The following is a 24733-nucleotide window of genomic DNA, read 5'->3' as shown; positions in this document are numbered from 1 at the left end:
AGATTGGTGAAATTGGATTTGAGTGATCGAGTAGGTAATAGATATTGCATTTATAACACTAGAAGGAGATACATATCATTGAATCCTTCAAAACATCCTCCTTTAAGAAAGTAATTGAAAATTAGGTAACACAAAATTGTGGATTTCGTACATATTCGTACTTACAAAATCTTTTTTATTACAATAACTTTTTATTACAACCTTCGTATCTTTTTTAAATGAAACTTCTTTATCGGGGTTGGAAAAAATTTAGTGTAAAATTTTTTGGTTACGCGTGACATTTTTCCGTTACGCGCCATCTTTTTCTTATCCCTACCACGCGTGATTCGACGTATTTCTGTAAAGTTGCATTAGTAAATTATTTTTTGAAAAATAAGGTCATAATGAAGTTTCACTTCTTACGTGTGTACACGCACACATTTTATTTATTACAATAACTTCTAATTCTATACAAAAAAAATATTTTCATAACATACCTCGGTAGGTAGATATTCAATGATTAGGGAAAATCATGGGAAAATAATATTAGAATTAATAAGGAATCTATCGATAACATTAGAATATAAAATGTCCATAGGTATAAATAACAGAAAAAATCAAAGATCACTTAAATCACATATAAGTACATACTTTATTAACGAGGATAAGAAATAATTAAAACATCATACTAAAAAAAGACGGCAATGTGTTGAGATTGAACCAAATTCCTGGAATAGAATATTTAAACATTGATTAATAAATATAACCTGATAAAACAATAGTATGTAATATGTAGGTATATACTAGGTATCTAATTAAAGGGAAAAGATAGATTTTTACTTAGGAATTAATAAATAGGATTTTCAGGATATAAATAATTAGGTACACGTAGTACCTATGTCCATTGGATGGGACCTTGAAATTTGTTTATTTATATTCAGAAAATAATCCTACGAAAAAAACTTAATTATGTAATATTTTGTATACTTTAAGTAGATAACTAATAACTATTATGAATTTGTGAAGTGTTATAGTAAATAAAATATAACACAATTTTATGAATTACGCAATGTTGTGTAACTTGTGTATTTCTAATAATTATATAATATCATGGTTTGGTTCGCATATTTTTTGTCTGAAATTTTTTGCAGCAGCAGATGCGAAGGGTGAATCAAAAGCATTAAAAATACACTCTATGAGCTATCTCTACCTAAAAATAATTAATTTTTGAATTTATTTTATTCGAATAACTACCTAGTTTTAACCCTTTCGGACCGGCGATTAAACTACATTGAAATTTATAATGTTGAACTCGAATTTTGGGTAATTTGGGGCCGCTGATCACGAATCTGGAATAATTTTCCGGATTTTCCGGCGCCATCTTGGAAAATTCATATACCAACAATTGTATCAAGCTGGGCCCATCATATCACACGTACAATTGTGAGGGTCACAATTGTATCATACTGGGCCCTACCTCTCCTGCGTTCAATTTACAGTTGCATCATGATATTAGAGTTAACGCTCTAATTTTTACGTTTTTCTGAATCAAATCGACAGTAAATGAAAAAATAATAAAAGTTAGAATTTTTATTAAAGTTACAAACACAACATTGTTCTACTTTTACATTATTAATAATCAACAAAGGCTTTGGAATCAACTGTTACATGAAATGAGATCAATTTTCTCTTAGTTTAATAATAATTATTATCTAAATTCAGTCTTTGTTGTGAAAATCAAAGAATCAGTTTCGGCCTTTGTTAAGGCACAAGTAAATGTCACACTTTGAGCAGCGACAGCGACTACGACTAGTGCAACCAGGAGCACGACAGCAACGAGGCTGCGTCAGAGTGTCGAAGACTGGCCAGTGGCTATGGCATGTATTCCGAAAAACTTCTTTATATCCAGTAAAGAACAAGGAGGTTTCATTTGTATACCAGTATTGGCCATATAATACTGATTGGTGGTCAAAGCCATCTCTTCCATGAGCTCGACATTGAAATAGCGCTCGAAATATTCGTATGGGGTAAGAATTTCAACTGGTTCACGAATGGCACCTTCTGGAAGAGTTTTACTATTAAAGGGCTTCTTCTGCCATGATGCTTGCGCACTCAGAGGCAAGTTATCTTCAGCACTGTCTTCATCGTCATCAGATGAAGAGGAACCTTCACAGTCGGGATTTTCTTGAATAAAGTAGTCCGCGTCCAGTTCGTCACCATCATCGCCCTCATCCCCAGAGTCATTGAGCATCTCTTCAATAGCAGCATCATTCAAAATCACAGACATCGTAAGGAAACTGAAAAAAAAACGAATAATCATTAGGAACTCAAAAACTCATGAGGTAGGGTAGGGCCCACGTCGACACAATTGTGTCAGAATAGTTCGTTAAGCCATTACGACAAAGCCTTTGCATGCCGCTAGTCACTGTCATCGCAAAAACATTGTATGTTTAACTATTTATCTAATTAATAACACATATATAACTGAACTTTCAAAATAAAGCAACAGTAGGTACATACCTTCGCAAAGTCGGGGAGCGCAAACAGACACGAACTGAACAGGTTGAAACCTGCTCGCCGACTGAGTGTCGTACCAAAATTTCATTTCAAGGTCAAAATTGCTTCCCGCACAATCGTGCCATACTAGGCCCGTCCACTCCTAACGAAAAACTGCTGAGATAAACTCTACTTTGTGACCCGCACAATTGTATTAGAGCGGTCCGTAAGGGTTAAGTGGTGTTACTCAAACATCAACCCAAATTAGTCTCATAATATGAACGACGAACGGTGAAATCGTATATCAAAACCACCAGAAAGAGTATTTCCGCATCGCTGACTCTGCCTGCAAGCTTCAATATTGCCAAACAATCTACATACGTGACAAATAATTTTCGAGACTCACCGGCTCAATCCGGTTAAGATGGCTCTCATCAAGACCAGACCATTGTGCCAATCACTTGACCCCTGACATAATGAAATACTGTTTATTTTATATAAGTACACGGTTATCGTGTGTGTTCTTAGATCGTGAATTTTAAACGTACCTACAATATTTAAATGTTGATAACGTAGTGTTTGTTTCATTATGTGGATCTCCTTTTCACTAGTAGATATTTACAAGTGGGTGATTAATTGTCGATTCAAATACATGTACTACTATACAGAATAGCCAAGAAATAAAAGTTTGAACGGGCCATGTGTTCGGACCAAGCGGTTCGACTCTAAATTCTTCATTCGATCAGCAACGGACTGCAACATAATGTTCTCCGACATGTACAATCTGCAGTAATCTTCAAGATGATAGTGAACAGGTACCTTCTATGGCAGCTCGTTCCATCTTATGCCACATCTTGCAAAAACAAACACATTGTTATATTTTAATAATGGTGGCGAATCGAAAAAGGAAATGTAGAGTACATAAATAATAAATAAATAAATAAAATTCATTTAATTCAGGCCACATAGCTCATATAGTGTTAGTAAAACCTTACTTCTACATTAATTACTATTACATCTATTACTACAGCTTTATTTACAAATCCAATGCTTACTAACACAATATTTGAATTTTTACGTAGGTATACGGTCTCTAATAGAAAAAATCTTTTTTTCTCATTATCGCATAAAAGTCATTTACTCTAAGTATATAATGTAAACATCAAGGAAGCACTACAGTAACGCGGCAGGCCCATAAACATACCTACTAAAAGGATTGCAAAATAAGATTATGGTTTTATGTGTTGCTATTAAAATTGGACAAAAACACCACTTATTATGTATTTTAAATAGGTTTAGTAGGTCCCATTATGTATTTGTGTGCACATGATGTTTTGAAACTCCTTGCCATGAAAGGAAAATCGACACAACATTATTTTGATTTATTTAACAGCAAAGGCTGCATTTCTTCCTTGAACACGATAGGAACATGTTCAAAATCCATCCATGATCAATATTCAATTGCCGTTAACATCTCGGTCAATTTATTTGTACCTATTATTAAAAACTGTGTAATTGTTCAGTGTCGTGTTTCCGAAATTGTTATTATTGTCATTTCTCTGCTATAAGATTGTTTTACATCTCTTGTATCACCATTGTTTTAGAACAATGATACTGTCATTCGAAGGAACCACAAGAACTCAGTCATTTGGAGACAGTGAAGAGTAATGTACGTTTGGACATTTTTACTCCTAGCTCTGTCAGTTATTGAGGTATCAGCATATAATTTTACAATACGGTTTCCAATGTGGTGTACATTCAGTTTTAATAAGTGCACTTTCAATTTTAATCTCAATTTTGACTTCTCCTGACTTTTCTGTAAGTGCTAACGTGTGTCCAATATTTCTCTCTATATCTTTATTCGGTATTAGTTGTTTGTCTGATATGATTTGTATGTCAATGTTTATGAAATCATGATTATTTCGTAGTCTAAATTGTAAGTGATAACGAGAGAATCACGAAGTATTCAATCACAAATCGCATTTGTCGAATATGCTACATACTTCACTTCTAACTGCTAACAGTTGAATATGTTTGATAATAATCGATAATAGGTACTTACAACATTTCTGATTTATTATCAGAGAGAAGCAAGCAATGTAATTCGATTGTATGTGCCGCATTGCCCTGAATAATTTTCTTCACAAAAATATCTTTTATTGAAAGATTTTTGGATTTTTAAGTATATTAATTTATAATGGTCACAAAGTACTAAAAATTCACCATTAAAGTGACCTACCTAACGTAAAAGTGGCTAACTACTGCCTTTTCTAATAAATCTATTTAATAAACTTTTAAAATATGTTAATCACAGCCTATTAAACCCGAGCTTCCTGAAGCAGATTTCAGTATGGACGAGTTTCCATTATACAAATCATTAGGAATATCAATAGGGAAGAGACCTGGCAGAACGCTTGAAGATGTACATTTAGAAAAGGAGTTTAAAGAACTCTACCAGGATATGATGAAAGGAAGCGAAGAAGTTGATAAAACTGAAGATTTAGATGCGTATGTTTCGCATACTGATCTAACAAGGCTTAAAAGTGAGTCGTTATTTCGTTAATTAATGTTAGTTTCAACTATTCTTATTCGACTTTAAAAATGTCCTCCTCCTTCCTTCTACTTTCCCCTTTCCACTCAATTTATGAAGTTACAACGTCAATGTTTGCTAACGTTTAATAGAATAAACGGGATAAGAACAGATGCATTAATTAATTTAACAATTCCTGGGATGAAAAAAGGCAAATTTGATGTTTTACATAAAATAATGTCACCTTAAAAAGGTTAGCAGAATAATAAATAGTACGCACTGTACAATGGTTACCATTATTAAATTCATTTGGGATAATTCTATAAAAAAATTATTCCATTCATATAAAAGTTGTTTAAATTGATGGACTAGTGTGTATAATACAATTATTTTCTTCTAGGTGCCTCAGATCGCCGGCGTTCTGTTATGCGCTCGCCAGCTATAAAAAGACGAGCGCGCTCGCAAACTATTCGACGACAAAAACTTAATAGCCAGAGCCTGAGGAGTCATTTACAACATTCCAGGCAATCTGATTTTGAAGAATAATCATTATAGAGTATAAGAATATTGGATATTAAAACTTTCGTATGTATTTTGTTTTTTATTGAGCATGTTATAACAAATTGGCCTAGATTTTTTGTAGGAGTCTCAAATTATTTATAATTCGTTCATCTGAGAGAACTGAAACCGAACTCCGAAGCGAGTTTATCGAAATGTGGGAACGAATGGACTAGTAATTATTCTCATCATTTTAGTTCATCATTCAGCTATCGGGTTGCAATTTGGGCTTTATGTGTAGATAGGAAGAAAGGTACCTACGTCAGAAAATTTATTTAAAACGCTCGAAGTAGAAAATTATGATTAATTGGTGTAGTCGTTTTATATTACATAGTAGGCAGTAGTCGCAGTTATTATAATTTATAATTGTTATTTATGGTAAGTCATAATTGTTTGGTTCTCCTGTAAACATTTTGATGAATAAAAATGGCTAAATGAATGAATTTTCATTGATAAATATTTTTTTTTGTTGTAAATATTGCAGTAATATCTTTCTATTGGATAACCATAGCAAGTATATCAAAATATAATCTTTCCCCTTTTTAGTGAAGACATTCAAACCTGCTTTTGAAACAGCTAAAGTAATTATTTAATGCCTACATACTTATTAAGTAAGTTTATTATTATAATATACGTTTTAAACATTTAAAAAGTACGACATATCACGCGTTCGACAAACGGTGCTAATATATTTAATAGGAGTTTTGCTTTTCATTTGCTGTTTATTTGACTTTGCACATGCTTTAAAGAAAGTAATTAATATTTTACTCTAGTAAAACCTATTTTGTTTGCTCGCAACTTGATATATAATATTTTAATTTTAAGTAATATGAGTTTTTATAATTTCTCTAAGGTGAGAGTAGAGTACTTACTGCACTCCGAAACGCTCCGCTTATATATATGAGGCGTGCAGTATTCAGAGCCATAAGTATAAAGTAGCTTTTCTGTGGAAAATCATTTCAAGTCTCGAGTAAATCGCTTTGGTTGAATATAAGTATACAGCAATTATCAATTGCCTCTTAGATTTTTGTTTTTACCCGAAATTAATTTTGTGACAAGTATCTTGAAACGTTGTTCTGCCCTATTGCTGCTCTTCGTGTTTTCTCTGTATTTCCATAACAACCTTCTTTGTATCCTAAAACACGTAAAAAAGCCGAATCGACAAGTTGTTCTCAAGTTTTACGCTGAACGACACATATTTTGACGATTCATGTTTATTACATATAGAAAATTATGTATGTATGCATGCATACGTGCTAGTTTCATTGTTTCAACAAATTATTTTGAGCGCTGAATAGGTATTTATCATTTCGATTTTGTTAAAATTCCGGTACCCTCTTTGTATACAAATATAATTGCCATACCAATTGAAGAATTGAAAATTAAAAATGGAACAAACAAATAAATCATAAGAAAGTTGCGGTCAAATACAACTTAAAACAAATACTTTGCCGCCATAACTTATTATGAGGAAAATTATTAATAAACAAAAACAAATCAACACGCTTATAGTAGCAGACCATGTCAATGAATGCAAAAATTATTCAACACTGAAACTTATGAGAAACGTAAATTTAACTGTGAGCTGTCTCAATAAGGTTTAATTTACCTTGTAACGTAGAGTCCTACATGCACATTACTAATATTTATTTCCAGACGGGACCTCCCCTGCAACCAAGATTGTAACAAGTTTCCATTGTACTACGATTTAATTATTTATTTTGTGACCGAACAATAATCTAATTAATTTTAAAAATAAATAAAAGCAATTTTGACTATTCGTAGGTTTGTTAAAAATATATCGTAGGACCTAAGTATGAACCCCGTGTAACACCAAAAAATGAGGTGAGTTCTTCGAATTTATTAAATGGTTGTAAGTATTGTATGTATGTCAGTGGACAGTATGTCTTGTATGTATTTACATATTGATGACCCATGATCCATGATCTCTTATTTCCGTTAAAGACTCACAGAATATTAAATTTAAATTAGGTAAGTGTATTAAACGCTCTAGTGTAATCAGTGTAAATTATATGTATTGTGAATCATAATGTCAATATTTTTATTATTTAAATGCACAATTAATATCGTGTACTTAATATATTTTTGAGTATCTGAGGTAAAATGTATTATTTTAATAGAATCACTTGTTACAAACAACGTTTAGTACATTGAATCTTACCGCATGATTTTCGAACCTTGTCATATTAAAAATAAAGATAACTAATCCGTAAATTTCTCTTATCGATGGAGACAACGAACAAAGGTTGGCTCACACTCGCAATTTATATAAAGTGGGATAGGAAAATCACGTTATCAGTTTTACTCAAAGTGTAGTGGTAAATTGCTATAACAATGCGTTTAATATTAATGATATTCGCGTCTCTGTTACAGCTTTCGTTTCAGGTAAATATTTTGGTTTAAAGTTTTTTGTTCACCATTAGATTTATAGATACACCATTAGATATATAGAGCAGATAGACATGGGGATTTGTATGTTATCTGTAAAACAGATTGTTTTATTTATGTTATGCTCTTGATACTGATTAAGCATAATTTAGATAAAACATGTTTATAAGAAAATCGCGGAGAAATAATAAACTACATTCATATTTAATGCAATTTCAAGGGCTTTTACAATGAGAACATAACATGAATTTGTGGAGGTGTCACTACTGTAAATGTGAAATTATGTCAATTGTACGTGTAGTAATAATAATTAGGTATCTATTATCAACAAACAATATCAATAAATATATTCTTGAGGGTACATAAACAATCGAGTTTAAAATGCAATTAATTAATTTTATTTATAACATTGTCATTTTAATTTAATTTTATACATATGTAGAGAAAATTTCAAAAATCTTTTTAATGTCCAGGTGTATTTTAATCCGCTTGTCTTTACTTTAAATTATGATAATGATCGTATTATTTAATTAATTATTATCATAATTCATCATGTGATATGATGATTTATCTCGGTAGAGCTTTTAGATAAATCTAATAACTATGTACCTAATAAGTAATTAGATATGTCCAAATTACAATACAATACAAAATCCTCTAGATAACACAAACACATACACAAGAGAAAAAAATAAACAGAAAAAAATCAAATAAACATAACTAGGTACCTAATATGTCAAATAGGCGGCCTTATCGCTATAAGCGAACTCTGCCAGGCAACAGTAAAATCATTAACATTTCTCACACTTTACGTAGTTAATGATAAACGTATTAAAAAATATCGGATGATTAGAATAATGGATATTGGATGCTTGCCAAAGTACATAGGTTAAGCGGAGACAGCATTGCGACTTGCGTCGCTTTAGTATACAACGAGACTTCAATAAAACAAGACTGTATTTACGTTATTTGATAAACAGCTCTATGTAAATGAGGTTTAGAACTAAATTCGTATATTGTGTTTGATTGTTTTTGTGTGTGATAATGAAATCCCTTATACTGCTCGGATTATTTTGCTTATTATTCGGATCAGAACAGGTGACAACATTTTATACTAAACTATTATACGTATGTAGTACATAGTAACTCAATGTACTAAACAGACTTTATTTTTATTGTTTTAAGATATGTTCATCTTGTTGATTTATGTAAATAATTTCAGTTTTCTGTTAAAATTGATTAGTTGAAAAATAAGTAGAGTGTAGGAACATTACTAGTGAGAAAATAAAATAATAAAAATAAACGAATGAGTCATTGTATGTTCATAATTTATCCTTCATAATATTCATATTTGTTATACATTTTACAGCCTGGTACTTCCTTTAGATCATTATTTATGTTACTAAAAATCATATTATAGATAGCATGAAATAAATATGTAAGGTCAATTAGGTATTAAATTCGCTGTCAATTAGGTATTAAACTGGCAATTCGCGTACCTGCCGTAGGGGCAATTTTGAAATTATTGGGCCCTTAATAATTGTGATGTGTATAGGCATCAGGGGCAATTTAGAGAACACGTGAAATTGCTCCGACCGCCGACCAAACGATATTGCCCTTGCTGCAGATACGTGAGTTATAGCCGGCATAACAAAATGTAAATTTAAAAACGAATACTTGAAATTTTTAAATAAATAATTTAGTATAATCACAGATAATACAATACTATACTGTATTATTTATCTAGATGATGTAGCAACAAATTAACATAACTTTAAGCAGAAGCATAGCGTGTCTTGGCCCGTGCCCCGTATAAAAATTTGTTTGGGGGCCCTTAGAAAGAGAAAGATTTCTCACAAAAGCGCATGTTGGGGGGCCCCCTTGGCGCGGGGGCCCCGTATAATTGATACGGTAGATACGGCGGTTGCTACGCCCCTGACTTTAAGACACATCTTATCACATAATATGATCAAACATATTATGATAGAGGCTCTATCATTAGTCATTATCATTATCATTAGTTCCTTTATTTATGTACTAGCTTCGTCTTTAAATAATAAATTATATAATAAATTATATACTAAAACCTTCCTCTTGAATAACTCTATCTATTAAAAAACCGCATCAAAATCCGTTGCGTAGTTTTAAAGATTTAAGCGTACAAATAATGGGACATAGGTACAGAGAAAGCGACTTTGTTTTATACTATATAGTGAAGAGATTATTATTATTACATTAATCAAACACATTAGCAATTTAAATAAAAATATATTTTATTGAAGTATAATTTAGGTGGTAGGTACTTAATTCAATATGGAAATATAGTTTAGATACATTTTAATTGTATTAATTAATTAATTATGTATTTGGTTGGAATTAGACGCAAAAGATATTTTTTTTTTATTACAATATATTTCTGCTTGTCGTGATAATATCGATATGGTAACAATTTAATTTAGATAACTACCATATAATATGTTTATTCGTGATTTTAATTTTTTTATCTATTATCAATAAATATAATGTTGCTCTTTATACAGCTACGTTATGCATATCTAGATAATAATCGATAGATAGATATATTTTATGCGAAAAGTTTGCTTTAGTACAAGAGTAAGTACGATTAATAATATTAGTTGTAGAAATTAAAGATTTTAACCGATTTTAAACACGATTTATCCAACCGATTGAAAACTAATAATATTAAGATGTTGTAAAAATAAATATAAAATAACAATAAAAACAACATAATCCGGAAAGGCAGAATATTATCATGGATTCGTAAAGTGAAATAAGATCAACCAAGAGGCAAATTGGTTATAAATTTTTGTTAATCATAAATAGGTACCTACAGAAGATTTAGGGTAAAATTAAAAGGAATTTAGGAAATTAGCTGGTTAAATATGCGATAAAATCGATTTCGACAAAATAAGAAGTAAAATTTAGCTCTACCTAGCGATTCTAATAAGTTCATTTTTGAAATGGTTTTGCAAAAGTATTCGGACAGTAAAGAAAAAAAAATATTTCTCTACTCGGGGCGTGGAACTAGGTTCGATTGCTGGTGGGTGGTGAAGCAATAAAAAAATCTCATTCTTAGGACACAAAAGTCAGATGACCTATTTGCCCGTAAAGAAAATCGCCCAGCAAAACTGGTGTTTAATGCATAATGCGTCTGCTCCATACCCCACAAGGGACACAGTACTACTTATCATCCCAATGTCACTTTATCATTGTTTCATTCCAGATTTCGACGCCATCCGACGATAGTTATGTAGCAGCGGTGGTGGAATATCGAGTTTTAGCAAACACAGATACAAATGTAGACAATTATGTCCGTTTAATAAAAGAGGCTGCAGAGCAGGTAAATATTAATTATCTACTAGCTGTGATCCGCGGTTTCACCCGCATTGCTCCGCTCCTGTTGGTCTTAGCGTGATGATATATAGCCTATAGCCTTCCTCGATAAATGGGCTATATAACACCGAAAGAATTTTTCAAATCGGACCAGTAGTTCCTTAGATTAGCGCGTTCAAACAAATAAACAAACTCTTCAGCTTTATAATATTAGTATAGATTAAAAGAATAAAATGCACGATGAAAGAATGAGTTCTTGACCGTTTACGTTTGCTAAACTCTGGGGGTAAGATATTAATTATCTACTTATGTTACGATTAAACTCAACAGTCGAATAAAAATATTTTACCTGTAGAAAGCTACCAAGTAACATAGGATAGACCCTGGCTAAGTCACCTGGCCAAGTGACTACTATAAATATGTATATAGTTATTGTACTTGTGTAGTCTTCCACAGTTAAACTAATTGATTTGCTTGCTCTATTTCAGAATGCTGATATCGTGGTGTTCCCAGAATTGACATTAAACCTTGGCAGCCGACAGGCAGAAGTGCCGATATATGGCAAGCTAAAGGAATATCCAGTACCAGCCCTACATGCAGACCTCTATGATTCGGTAAGAAATACGATTTTATAATACAACAAGTACCTAAATCGGCAAATGTTGTATGAAGCCTATTCTCAGGCATACCTATATATCCTTTACCCTCTTAGAGCATTAATTAATGCTCTAAGTTTACCCTATAACCTATACAGTATACACATAAAAATTATTAATAATAAATAAATAAATTAAAGCGGTCAAACCATTTTGGAAGAGTTTGGTAATATATTTTATAGTTTATTAAATAACTCGCAAATTAAATAAATCCCAAATGTCTTGCCCTTTATTCAGCAACCGCTTTGCATCCAAAAATTGACCGTAATAAGACAATGCTGGATATATCGATATTTTTTTTAAAACACACCTTCACATCATTTCAGGTTCTTGTATCTATATCATCAGCTGCCAGAAACAATAGTATATACGTAGTCATTAATATTCAAGAGAAAATGGACTGTGCAGATGCGCCTGGTGAAAATTGTCCTGAGAAAAAACTATATCATTTCAATACTAATGTAGTTTTTGATAGAAATGGAGCTATTATCGATAGGTAAGGGAATGGTAAAAATAATTTATAAATAGGTCGAGTCTTACAGATCACATTTTTTGTTTTTACAATATCGAAAATTCTTCTATTACGTACTTGTAAGTTGTAGTGCGAGATCCCACAGCAGGATAGTAAGTAGGCTAGTTCATCGTTTTTTTGCTAAAACCAAAATTTTATGTACGTATATTTATAATATATATCGACTAGGTTGCCAGTGAACATTTGACGTGAATTTGACCGCAAGCCATCTCAATATTATAAAGATTGTGTGTTTGTATCAAATAAGTAATTAACTTGTTAAATTACTCATATATTCCTTATTAATACAGTATTAATTCAATTATTATTTTTATTGCTTTTTATCACGTAACCACTATAACTTTTCAAAATCATCAATTTCCAGATACCGCAAGATTAATCTCTTCGGCGAATACTCACGGACACCAGCACTCAAACCAGAACTGGGTATATTCACGACAGACTTCGGTGTCACGTTCGGTCACTTCATCTGCTTCGACCTGCTGTTCCAGGTCCCCGCTGTACAAGTAGTGCAGAAGTACAATATAACAGATGTTATTTTCCCCACCATGTGGTTCTCGGAATTGCCGTATTTAACAGGTAAATACAACATTCTTCTAACGGCGCATATACATAAAACGAACATAGAGATAGAGATAGAGCAAGAGCATTCTTTCGTGATCTTTTAGTGTAAACGAAATCTCGTATTCAGTGTTGTTCAGTATGAGAACATTGCATCTTTCAAACGCACTAAGATAATGAAAGAATGCTCTACGCCTGCTTAGGTACCCTAAAATAATTTGGCATAGTGTAAATATAGTACACGGTCATAGGATATTTCTAAAATAATAACTGTCATGAAACAAACAAATCAGGAATTTTTGTTATATACATATTTGAAAAAAAAAATAGGTAAGTACTTATTCAAATTCCTTCTACTAGACACATTGAAGGTTATACTTGACTAGCAATCTTGACGAGCAGATATTACGAACCTTATTTTTCAAAAAATAATTTACTATATGCAACTTTACAGAAATACGTCGAATCATGCGTGGTAGGGATAAGAAAAAGATGGCGCGTAACGGAAAAATGTCACGCGTAACAAGAAAATCTTACACTAAATTTTTTTCCAACCCCGATAAAGAAGTTTCACTTCAAAAATTCCATTTAAATGGGCATCTATATTTAGTTGCTTAATAATTATAATTTGTTTATTTACTAATTTCAGCCGTTCAGATACAAGAAGGTTACGCCCATGCTATGAACGTCAACTTCCTTGCTGCTGGAGCGAACAATGTGCGCATTGGAAGTGCTGGTAAGGCGTAAAGTCTATACAATATAAATCTAATAAATTACTTATACAAAATAATATGTATAAAAAGTGGCTCTATTTGTTAGTCGATAGTTTGTAATTATAATCGATGGACAATGGACATACATAAAAAAATGTTCCGGTCGAATTGATTAATTATTGACGGACCTAGTAGGTATTTCTTTTTTTAAGTCGGTTTAAATTTTTAAAATCAAATATGATGTATAATTATCAATAAGTACATATTATTTTATTATTTTATTGCAAGTAAGATAGTGCCCACGTTTTACAGGGTGTCCCACTGTTGGTATACTAAGCTCAAAGGAGGTTATAGTTTTGCATACGCTGTGTACGTAAAAAAAATACTTATAAAATTCCAGACGATTTTTTTTTTTCAAATAGATGAATTCTTAAAACTCTACGTGTACTCCCATAACAAGCAACCCGCCCAACTTTGCCACTAGCACGTGAGCTATCGTTTAAGATTATGTTTTCATAGACAAAATGCTCACATTAGCGAAGCGGTATATGCTGGCTGCGCGAAGCTAGAGAAGAAAAGAAGGATTTCAGGAAAAATTTAGCATACAATTTTTGACGTAATTTTGTTATTTAAGTATTTTTACGTGATCAGTGTATGCAAAACTACAAATCCCTTCGCGCTTAGTATACCAATAGTGGGACACTCTGTATATGATGCTATTATTTGTTTGCAGGCTCTGGAATATATTCAGGCAAAGCTGGAGCACTCGTTAGTATCATGCCCGGATTGCCCACCACACGACTCCTTGTTGCCAAAGTGCCAAAGGTCCCTGGCGAGGTTAGTATAATAATACAACAAAAATTAAGAAAAAAAAACTTTAATTATTTTTACGTGATTGAAGAATACAAAATATCCCTAGACTTTGTTGATGTGTCCTTAATATATTAAAGACTAGCTGTGCTCCGCGGTTTTACCCGCAATACGCGGAGTATTATTATTAGCGGAATATATTCTGTTGGTCTTAACGTGATGATATTATATGGCATATACCTATAGCCTTCCTTGATAATTGCTATCTAACACCGAAATAATTTTTCAAATTGGACCAGTAGTTACCGAGATTAGCGCGTTCAAACAAACAAACTTTATAATATTAGTATAGATTACCCATAGTAAAATCTTAATTACAGGTAAAAGATGCGTACCCTGGGCCGATATACGACAACCCGGCTGACCACGACTACCTCCTTCTAAAAGTGGACCCCTCTCTCGAATCCCACAAGAGCCAGCTACTGGAAGCTGGCTCCCAAGACTTTGTGCTAGTAGATGGCGCCACTATGTGCAGATTTAAAGTCAATTTATCTGAATCTGCTGCTACGGTAAGTTCTTTTGTGGAAACAGCATGTGTTTGTTTGCATGAGTTTTGAGTGCTTTTTTTATTTATAAATTTGTTATATGTTGCTAAAAATTCAAACCCAAACTTATCAATTATCATTGCTAGAGCAAGGAGATTGTTATCTAGTATTAGTATCTAGTGACAGTTGATAATATTAGAAAAAGAGGAGGTAATTAATCAAATTGATTTGACGTAACATAAGCAACAATTAATATTTAACGAAATCTTTAACACGATGTTAAGGAGGATAATTATATTTAGAACATTCAGCTCTATATACAAATATCTAATATAATAAAGCTGAAGAGTTTGTTTGTTTGTTTGTTTGAACGCGCTAATCTCGAGAACTACTGGTCTGATTTTAAAAATTCTTTCGGTGTTGGATAGCTCATTTATCGAGGAAGGCTATAGGCTATATATCATCACGCTACGACCAACAGGAGAGGAGCCACGGGGGTGAAACCGCGCGGAGCGGCTAGTTCATAATACATTGTCAAAAAAATTTAAACCCCTGCATGTTACTAACTGCATGTTCGCTAGTGCGTCATTCGATTCGCATGATTCTTTTTCAAGTAATATCTTATGGTAAGTAGCTATATTATATACTATTTTGTCTATGTACATTGTTATGATTTGTGCTATTTCGACTAACCTTTATTTAAGCTTCCTGTAAAAAATAGCTTGAATTCTTTTCTATTTTTTATTCACATCAATGAACAAAGCATAAGTTTTGCTATTATTGAGATATATTCATTCACCACACTGTTTCATATTCTGAAATCATCTTATGACAAAAATATATTTTTTTTCTTCTGGATTTTTCTAGAACCTGAGGTACAGAGCGTTCGTCCAAGATCACGTCCAAGTGTATGCAAAACGTCATTTAGGAGTGATTGGGTGTGTTGTGACTGCTTGCGAATCTGATGACCCTACTACGTGTCCTTATAGGTAGTATATTAAGATATTTTAATAGAAATGTCATATTAATTCTTTAGATGCGAGTGCGTTTGAAATCTTAAATAATGGAATTCCACAAGGGCGGAATAAATCGTTGTTTTTTTATTTTTATACATCTATTGCAATGTTAACACTATCATGATATAAAAACAATATCTAACATAAAATAGATTGACCAAAAGATGGTCTTATAGAAGACGGTCTTATAGCGAACACGTAGCGATCTCTATTTTCACCAGTAGAGTTAATTATAATTTTAGATATGTTTTGTTTGGTTTGTTGATTTCATATCTAAGTACATAATGTAAAGGAAAAATGTTAAGAAAATACTATATTCTAATCATGAATTTTATTTCAGGTACCATAAGGACAGGAAGATGGACATTCAAGAAATAGAAATTGAAATGTCATCACACTCATTCAATTACAATTCCACTCTAAAATGCAATGATGTAGAATATTACGCAGTATCGTTCAGAAATAATAAATTCCCCCTAAATCCTAGCAACTATACGATTCAAGTAAAACAAGATGGCGGAAGTGATACACAAAATGGCGACAAAATTACCTTGCTATATAAACTAAAAGAACCCCAAAATGATTTAGTTTCATTTGGAATATGGGGTCGTGTGTATAGTGAAGACAACAAGCCAGAAGTTGATTTTACAACTGATGATCTCAATAGTTATTATGAAATCGAAAATGTTGTTTATGGTTTGACTACTGAAAAGACTGATCTGTGAATAAAAAAAAGAATTAAAATAATTCGTTCATGTTTAGCATATTATGATCTGCGATATTAAAGGAAAATAAGTACACATATATAACGTATAAAAAGTGAATAAATTTAAAATACCTTCTGCATTAATTAACGTAAAATAACCTTACTACTTACAAAAATATATACCTACTAAAATTGTGTATTCTTGCAGTTGAACTACTTTAAGTGTACAGATATATTATTTTAATAAAATTAAAACAAAAACTGACTAATTAACTGTTTGTTTTATTTCCTATGTGTTATTATGTTATTATTGATTGCAATTATTTAATTCATTTATTATTATAAATAAAAACAATACATATGTTTTATTATTATATTTAAAATTTCTTTATTTTCATTTGTTTCTCTTTATATAGGAACTGAATATGTACAAAATTTTAAGAAGTAAAATTGTCATTATTAGGTTAAATGTATTTTTCTCGCTGGAGGGCCACAAATCTCTCACAAGGGTTTAGACGCTAATTATACAATAGACATTAGTTATTGAGTAATGTACTCTAGGGAGGATCCCTATACAAGCCAGAGAGAATTTCAAATTCCCAACGAAACCAGTACTACCAGTTCGGAACAATTATTATTATTACCTCTAGTACCTATTTTATTGATGGTATAAATTATCTCATAAGAAAGCCAATAAGTTAGGTATAAATAAGGCATAAGTGCAAACGCGCCCTAAGATTTTTTTTCAGTTCCTATTCCATCAGCCATGCTCCAACAGAATCGAAAACAGACATACGAAAATACGTGAGGATCAATAGCTTAACGTGTCTTTTCAAAAATGTATATCAGTATTGTAAATTGTTATCTTCCGAACTCCAAGCTGACCTAATTCTATATCCTCGTCACATTACAATGTTTAGGTACCTACCTATAACTCTTCGTAACATCTACAGGGTTACTTGTAAAACACCAGCAACCTCGCAGGACATGATAGCTAACATCATAAGTAACAACATTAATTGTTCTACGACTCTGTTTGATATTTTGTTAGATTTTATTTTCATACAAAAATAAATATTAATTTAATTTTCCGTTTGATTATTATAAACTCTACGCGCATCCCAAAAATTACGTAAACTATAAGCGAAGGAGAGGGGAAAGGGGGCGTCGCGTCGCCCTTTCGATAATTAATAGAACATAGACTTACAAATGTTAGGAGTGTACAATAAAGGCTTCAAAAATCATTTAAAAATAATTTATTGCGTTATGCCAAAAGTCGTAGAACAAATATTGTTACTTAAGATGTTAGCTATCTTGTCCTGCGAGGTTGCTGGTGTTTTACAAGTAACCCTGTATAATTTATGTAAATATAATAATTAATCAATATTAAGTATTCTCTTCATAACCATATGATCTTTCCTATAGCTCTACAAATATAGAGCTGGTGCATTTGATGGAGTTCGTACGTATGATGGCGTGGCTACCGGTGGAGTCAGAATATGTGCCGTGTATGCGTGTACCGATGATACCAGGGAATCGTGTGGGAAAAGGTATACTATTAAACTGGAATATTTATCAAGAAAATTGCACTAATTTGTTATTAATAGTTACTAATTCATTTTTTTATTTACGGTTACTGAATATAAGAAAGCTAATGCTTTAAAAGATATACATATAATCAAAAGTAACAATGTTTCTATATAATATAATTGGTAATAAATTCACTAATGGACACGTTATATGTGATGTATACCTGTGTATGTATCCTACTAATATTATAAATGCGAAAGTTTGTATGGATGTATGGATGTATGGATGTTTGTTACTCTTTCACGTAAAAATTACTGAACCGATTACAATGAAATTTAGCACACATATAGAGGGTAACTTGGATTAACACATAGGTTAGTTTTTATCCCGGAAATCCCACGGGAACGGGAACTATTCGGGTTTTCCTTTGCAAACGCGGGCGAAGCCGCGGGCGGAAATCTAGTAACACTATACATAAATCAATTTTTTTAAATTTCTCAGGTTCCCACAATTCAGTCCAAACACCTTCCCGACGTTTGAAGAGCTGACAATTCAAGCGACCTTCACTACACCACAAACTGTCCAAGAATTAGCGGCAGATGACGTAGTATATTTCCCCGTTTCTCTCAAACCATCGATACTACCGCTAGAAGCTGATGAATTCACATATACTTCCACAACTTTACTCAACACTGATGTGTATAGCTATAGCTTAGTGAATAAGAGCGCAGAATTGTATAACTTTGGCATATTTGGACGGGTTTTCGATAGAGATGGTCAGGACCCGACTCCACCTTTGGTTGATGATAATGAAAACTCTACGATGATAACAACAGCTTCTCCTGAGTGCTGTTCCCCGGGTTCATCTGCAGCGATATATCTTAATTTGTTCTTGTTAATGACTGCTATGGCCGTAGCGTCGTTTTTTAGTTGATTCAAAAGTAATCTTCTAATATATAAAAATCAATGCCACTTTTCGTTGTAATTCCATAACTCGAGAACGGCTGAACCGATTTCGATAATTCTTTTTTTATTATATTCCTTGAAGTACGAGGATGGTTCTTATGTAGAGAAAACGTTAATATGTACCACGGGCGAAGCCGGGGCGGACCGCTAGTTATTTTTAATTATTCAGTCAAATTTGTACTTAGTTCAATTCACGATATAATATGAGAAGTGGAAGAATACGCAGACTTGGGTTATTGATGATGACAAGAGGTTTGAGTACTACGGAAACTGCGGATATTTATATTGAAGAAAAAATGCGTCTAAAATCCTATAACTGTATTTATATTATATCCTAAATATATTATTATATTTGTTTGTTTTCTTAAAATTCTTGTTGTTTATCAAAGTCTAACCTAACCTTTCTGTTTCCTATTAAGTATATCTACAAATAACGATTCGCTTCTGGTACTCGGCTGCTGCCGTGGCACTAACTTAAGTGACAAAAAAATAAAACAAGTTCTTAAAATATTCAGAATTTTTAAAATAGTTTATAGATTCTCTACAAGGTGAAAGGTAAGACGTTTGACAAATTTAGACAGGAGCTTCTACTCATGAAACTGAACAACTTTTGGTCTACAACTTTGCTGAATTCGTAAAAATTGGACTTTGTAAGGAAACATCGCTAATCAGCTGACAGATTTCCATACAAAGTCCAAATTTTTTTTCTACGAATTCAGCAATTCAGCAAATGTGGATGACAAAATCGTGAAACATTGACGATTTAACGATCTGGTCAAACTACTACTGGCCTCACCATGAAACGCGACCATTTCGTGAAATTATTAATCATTTCTTTTGTTCAATTATTGAGCAAGTCTACGATATGGCCACGACAGTAATATGTGTAATGTGTACTTACGTGATATTAAATGTATGTGAATCAATTTTATACGATAGGGTTAAATATATCGCCCCCTCTAGCCCCCCCCCCCTAACGCCGGCCCTGCACAGGACAGTTCTTTGGCATATTATGATGTATTAAGTAGTTAAATATAAGTTACTGATTATGTAATATCGACATGATTTTAAAAGAGCAACTATGGAGTTTCTTGCCGCTTCTTCTCCATAGATACTGCTTTCCGAATCGGTGGTAAATGTTAAAAATACTTATGTAATGACGATTCGAAAGTGCTACTAAAAGTAGTCTAATTGAATAAATAAATGTTTGAGTTTGAGTTTGAATACTTTTTGATAGAAAACTTAAATGTACTTATAGATATTATCTAACTAAAACGAAATCTTAGAGCTGTTACTGTAGCTGAAATGTAGCTGTAGCTGATGTGAACCCTAGGTAACTAGGTGCTTAAATTATTTTATTTCATTTTTCCAGTTTTTATATTTCTGAAATAGGTTTTACTCTAAGTATTTTTTGCCTTTTTTGTGAAGGTGAGTTAAATAAATGTTATCCTCTTCATTTTTTTATTAATTATCCCTATAATACAATAATTAAATTAACTGCATACCACTAAATATTCAAAAACTCAATATCTGTCAACTGATGACGTCACTTTGTTTTGGCTAGTTTTGGCTCACAGCTATGATGAAATAACGAATATTCAAACAGACTTTACATTCACGTATTTAATGCTTATCGTATTAAAATGGCGACTTGTAACCAGTTATGAGCGGTTATTTGTTGATACGTTCAAAAAAGCCGTCATAACAATATTATGTTGGGACTTTATTTACCGACCACGTAATAATATACATAGATTACAGGCCAATATCTTATATTCTTGCGTACATATAATTAGTAAAATATAGTATGTAAGTAAAAGTAGACCTAGGTTAGTATTTTGTGGAACGTAAGCGGCAAATACCAGTGCAGAGAAATGATGAGTTTTACACTTTTGAAACAAAAAATTGGCATGCAGGAAAGGATGGTACCTAGTTAATATAGTGACAGCTTTACAAGACTAGTAGTATTTTGGTATTTATTTTGAGCGGGAAAATATCAGTTTTTACTCTTCAGACCCTAAAATTGAATTCTCATAAAGTTTCCCAATTTTCTACTATTTGAGATGCCATTGAAATACAGGACCCAATTATTTATCATAAATATGAATTTTTTAACATGAAACTTTGTAGAGCTCTCGTAATGTTTAATTATTTTACTTAGTAATACGTTAGTATTTATATTTTCACAAAAAAAAATAGATAAAAAAGATTATGTGAATTAAGTGTATAGTATTTTTTGTGTACTTACAATGAAAGATTGGTGAAATTTGGTTTGCGTGATCGAGTAATACCTAGATATTGCATTTATAAAACTACATATTACAATAACTTCTAATTCTATACAAAAAAAAAAAAAAAATTCTTATCATAGCTAGGTAATGATTAGGAAAATAATATTATTATTAACAGGAATCTATCGATAACATAATAACATTAAAATATAATAGGTAGGTCCATATAAATAACTGAAAAATATAAATTCAATGATCACATAAATCTCATATACTTAATTAATTAGGATAAAAATAATAAAAACATCTTATTACAAGATGACGAAGCACTTAATACTATTATAAAAACAAGTGATAACACTATTGAGATTTTAACCAAATTCCTGGAATCGAATATCTAAACATTGATCAATAAATATAAGAAAATTGATAAAATAATAGTTGATAAAATAATGTATTAAATACCTAAATATAGGGAGAGATACATTGTTTACTTAAGAATTAATAATTAGGAATTAATGTTCCAGATTTTCAGGATATAAATTATATGTAGTATTTCCATTTGATGGGACCTTGAAATTTAAAGTCAGAAAATATTCCTACGCAAAAAACTTTTTTGTAACTTGTGCATTTATAATAAAGATATTCTCATGGTTTGGTTCGCATATTTTTTTGTCTGAAAATTTTTGCAGCAGTAGATGCGAAGGGTGAATCAAAAGCATGAAAATATACTCTCTCTAATAATCTCTTTATAAAAATAAATAAATTTTGAATTTGAATTTATTTTATTTCAATTAGTATCTACCAACTAAGTTGGTACTCAAACATCAACCCTCAAATTAGACTCTCATAATAACGATGATGAAATTCGTAATTCAATACCACAAGAAAGAGTATTTCCACATCGCTGACTCTGAACAACATTGCCGCTATTAAGAAATTTATAGAACAACTAGCTTTCCACCCGCGGCATCGCTCGGGTAGTGAAAGAAAAATCCGCATAGTTCCCGTTCCCGTGGGATTTCCGGGATAAAACCTATCCTATGTCCTTTCTTTTGTCCTTTTGGTATTCGTTTATCCTATGTCATTGAGTACCAGACAGACAGATTTACCTACTTTTGTATTTATAATATTAAATTAGAAAATTAGTATGGATTGGCATTGAAATTAGTTTAGCTATACATCCAATCTACATACGTGACAAATAATTTTCGAGATACACCGGTTCGATCCAGTAAATGATCTCTCTGATCAAGATGGCTCAAGACCAGACCATTGTGCCAATCACTTGACCCCTGGCATAATGAAATACTAATTTTATACACGGTTTTCGTGTGCGTTCTTAGATCGAGACTTGAAAGGCACAATATTTTAAATATTGATAACGTAGTGTTTCTTTGATTATGTGGATCTCCTTTTCACTAGTACAAATTTGTGATTAATTGTCTATTCAACAAAAAGACAAGAAATAAAAGTTTGGACGATACTCGGACAAAGCGGTTCTATTCCACATTCTTCATTTGAAGATGAGGGACCGTAACATGATTCCTGAATGTTCTCCGAAAACGTTTTTAAGAGAAGATTCGACGAGGTACCTTCCATAGGGAAGTGCGTTCCTTCTTACTACACTACAAACAAAATATATGTACCTAGCTGTATCTACACTATAATATTATAAAGAGGAAAACTTTGTTTGTGTGTACTGAATAAGCTCATAAACTACTGGACCGGTTTTAAAAATTCTTTCACCATTCGAAAGCTATATTCACATATCCACGAGTAATATAGGATAGGTTTTATCCCGGAAATTCCACGGGAACGGGAACTATGCGACTTTTTCTTTAAAACCGCGGGCGGAGCCACCGGCGGAAAGCTAGTCTTTTATATTTTAATAAAGGTGGTAAATCTAAAAAAGAAATGTAGAGTTCATAAGAGAATGGTTTGATGTGTTGCTATTTAATTTGGACAAAATGGGATGTGATCTTATTATTATGTATTTGTTTGCAAATGAGGTATTGAAACTCTTTGACATGAAAGGAAAATCAACACAACATTTGATTTATTTAACTGCATTTCTTCCTTGACCACGTTAGGAATCCACAATAGGATCAATCGCCTATAATATCTCAGTCAATACCAGTTTATATTATTGAACTGTGTAATTGTTCTGTGGCGTGTTTCCAAATTGTTATTATTGTCATTTCTCTAAGATTGTTTTAACTTTTACATTTCTTGTATCACCATTGTTTTAGAACAATGATACTACCTACCTACTCTACATTTCTGATTTATTAAACAGAAAAAACATATCTAATTCAATTGTATGTGCCTCATTGTCCTGAATAATTTCGAATAAATTGAACTCCATTGAACTGCACATGGTGTGCGAATTTTATTATAATCAGTTCAGTGGTTTAGGAGTCCATTGAGGACAAACATTGTGACACGAGATTTATATATATTAAGATATAGAATACCTATATTAGAACATTAATGGAAAAGTACTAATTAAATTATAGCTATATCTATATATAATCAATATAATTAATCATAAATTTTATCTAACATTTATAACCATGTTTTTTTATTTCCTTTATTAATAATTAAAATAATAATATCCGTATTAGATACTTACAATAAAATGACCTACATTTGAAAATATGTTTTTCAAAGATTTATTAATTACCTATCAATATTATCATTATTATCATTCTAAGAATATATCTTTCAGTTATTCAAGTCGTTTTTATAGTATAATACAACAATTTATAACTAAAATGATAATTTAGGTCATTTTTCCATACTATAAGATAGTGGAATATGATGTTGTAAGTAATTTGAATATAATTTTCTACCTTTCTCTATTATGTAGAGCCAAATATATTTTGAGAAAGAATAATTCAAATATCCATTCATTCCATATTAATTTCGTTAACATATAAAAACTATTAACAACACAAAAAACACCAATTTACAGTTTTCCATATAAAATTTATACGAAAACTACGCTAATAGTTTGGTTGGGTTATTAGAATGCAAAGGATGAGTAAATTAAACTAATATTACATAATAACCACATAATAACGCTTGTAAGAGTAAAGATAACGTATCTGTATGTATATGATATATATAGAGACAAAT

The 24733-nt window shown here is 31.8% G+C and overlaps 3 protein-coding genes across 7 annotated transcripts; 2 read left to right on the top strand and 1 right to left on the bottom strand.

The window, feature by feature from the left end:
- Positions 1 to 1554: 1554 nt before the first annotated feature.
- On the bottom strand, positions 1555 to 2706 carry LOC123700201. The gene is made up of 2 exons (XM_045647348.1): positions 2500 to 2706; positions 1555 to 2276 (listed from the first exon to the last, which is right to left on the bottom strand). The coding sequence occupies exon 2, from the start codon at positions 2264 to 2266 to the stop codon at positions 1826 to 1828; it is 441 nt and encodes a 146-aa protein (XP_045503304.1). The 5' UTR covers positions 2267 to 2276; positions 2500 to 2706; the 3' UTR covers positions 1555 to 1825.
- Positions 2707 to 3825: 1119 nt separating this feature from the next.
- Positions 3826 to 5597, top strand: LOC123700296. 2 transcript variants are annotated; one of them, XM_045647478.1, is made up of 3 exons: positions 3826 to 4187; positions 4790 to 5018; positions 5406 to 5597. In XM_045647478.1, exons 1-3 carry the CDS (start codon positions 4143 to 4145, stop codon positions 5549 to 5551), a joined length of 420 nt encoding a protein of 139 aa, XP_045503434.1. In that variant the 5' UTR covers positions 3826 to 4142; the 3' UTR covers positions 5552 to 5597. The 2 variants fall into 2 exon arrangements, with proteins under 2 accessions (XP_045503434.1, XP_045503435.1); XM_045647479.1 differs by having other exon boundaries at positions 3831 to 4293.
- A 2250-nt stretch (positions 5598 to 7847) lies between these two features.
- LOC123700295 (vanin-like protein 1) lies at positions 7848 to 19712 on the top strand. Of its 4 annotated transcripts, none has more exons than XM_045647474.1 (11): positions 7848 to 7969; positions 11217 to 11333; positions 11815 to 11940; positions 12309 to 12478; positions 12879 to 13093; positions 13725 to 13811; positions 14522 to 14625; positions 14979 to 15167; positions 18291 to 18415; positions 18897 to 19340; positions 19513 to 19712. In XM_045647474.1, exons 1-10 carry the CDS (start codon positions 7919 to 7921, stop codon positions 19327 to 19329), a joined length of 1617 nt encoding a protein of 538 aa, XP_045503430.1. In that variant the 5' UTR covers positions 7848 to 7918; the 3' UTR covers positions 19330 to 19340; positions 19513 to 19712. The 4 variants fall into 4 exon arrangements, with proteins under 4 accessions (XP_045503430.1, XP_045503433.1, XP_045503429.1 ...); XM_045647473.1 differs by lacking the exon at positions 7848 to 7969 and adding an exon at positions 8909 to 9070; XM_045647477.1 differs by lacking the exons at positions 18291 to 18415; positions 18897 to 19340; positions 19513 to 19712 and adding exons at positions 16011 to 16132; positions 16500 to 17138 and having other exon boundaries at positions 7849 to 7969.
- Positions 19713 to 24733: the final 5021 nt, after the last annotated feature.

This window comes from Colias croceus, chromosome 19, assembly GCF_905220415.1.
Source record: "Colias croceus chromosome 19, ilColCroc2.1".
NCBI classification, from domain to species: domain Eukaryota; kingdom Metazoa; phylum Arthropoda; class Insecta; order Lepidoptera; family Pieridae; genus Colias; species Colias croceus.
The sequence above is the reverse complement of the archived record's forward strand: the minus strand, read 5'-3'. Positions and strand labels throughout refer to the sequence as shown.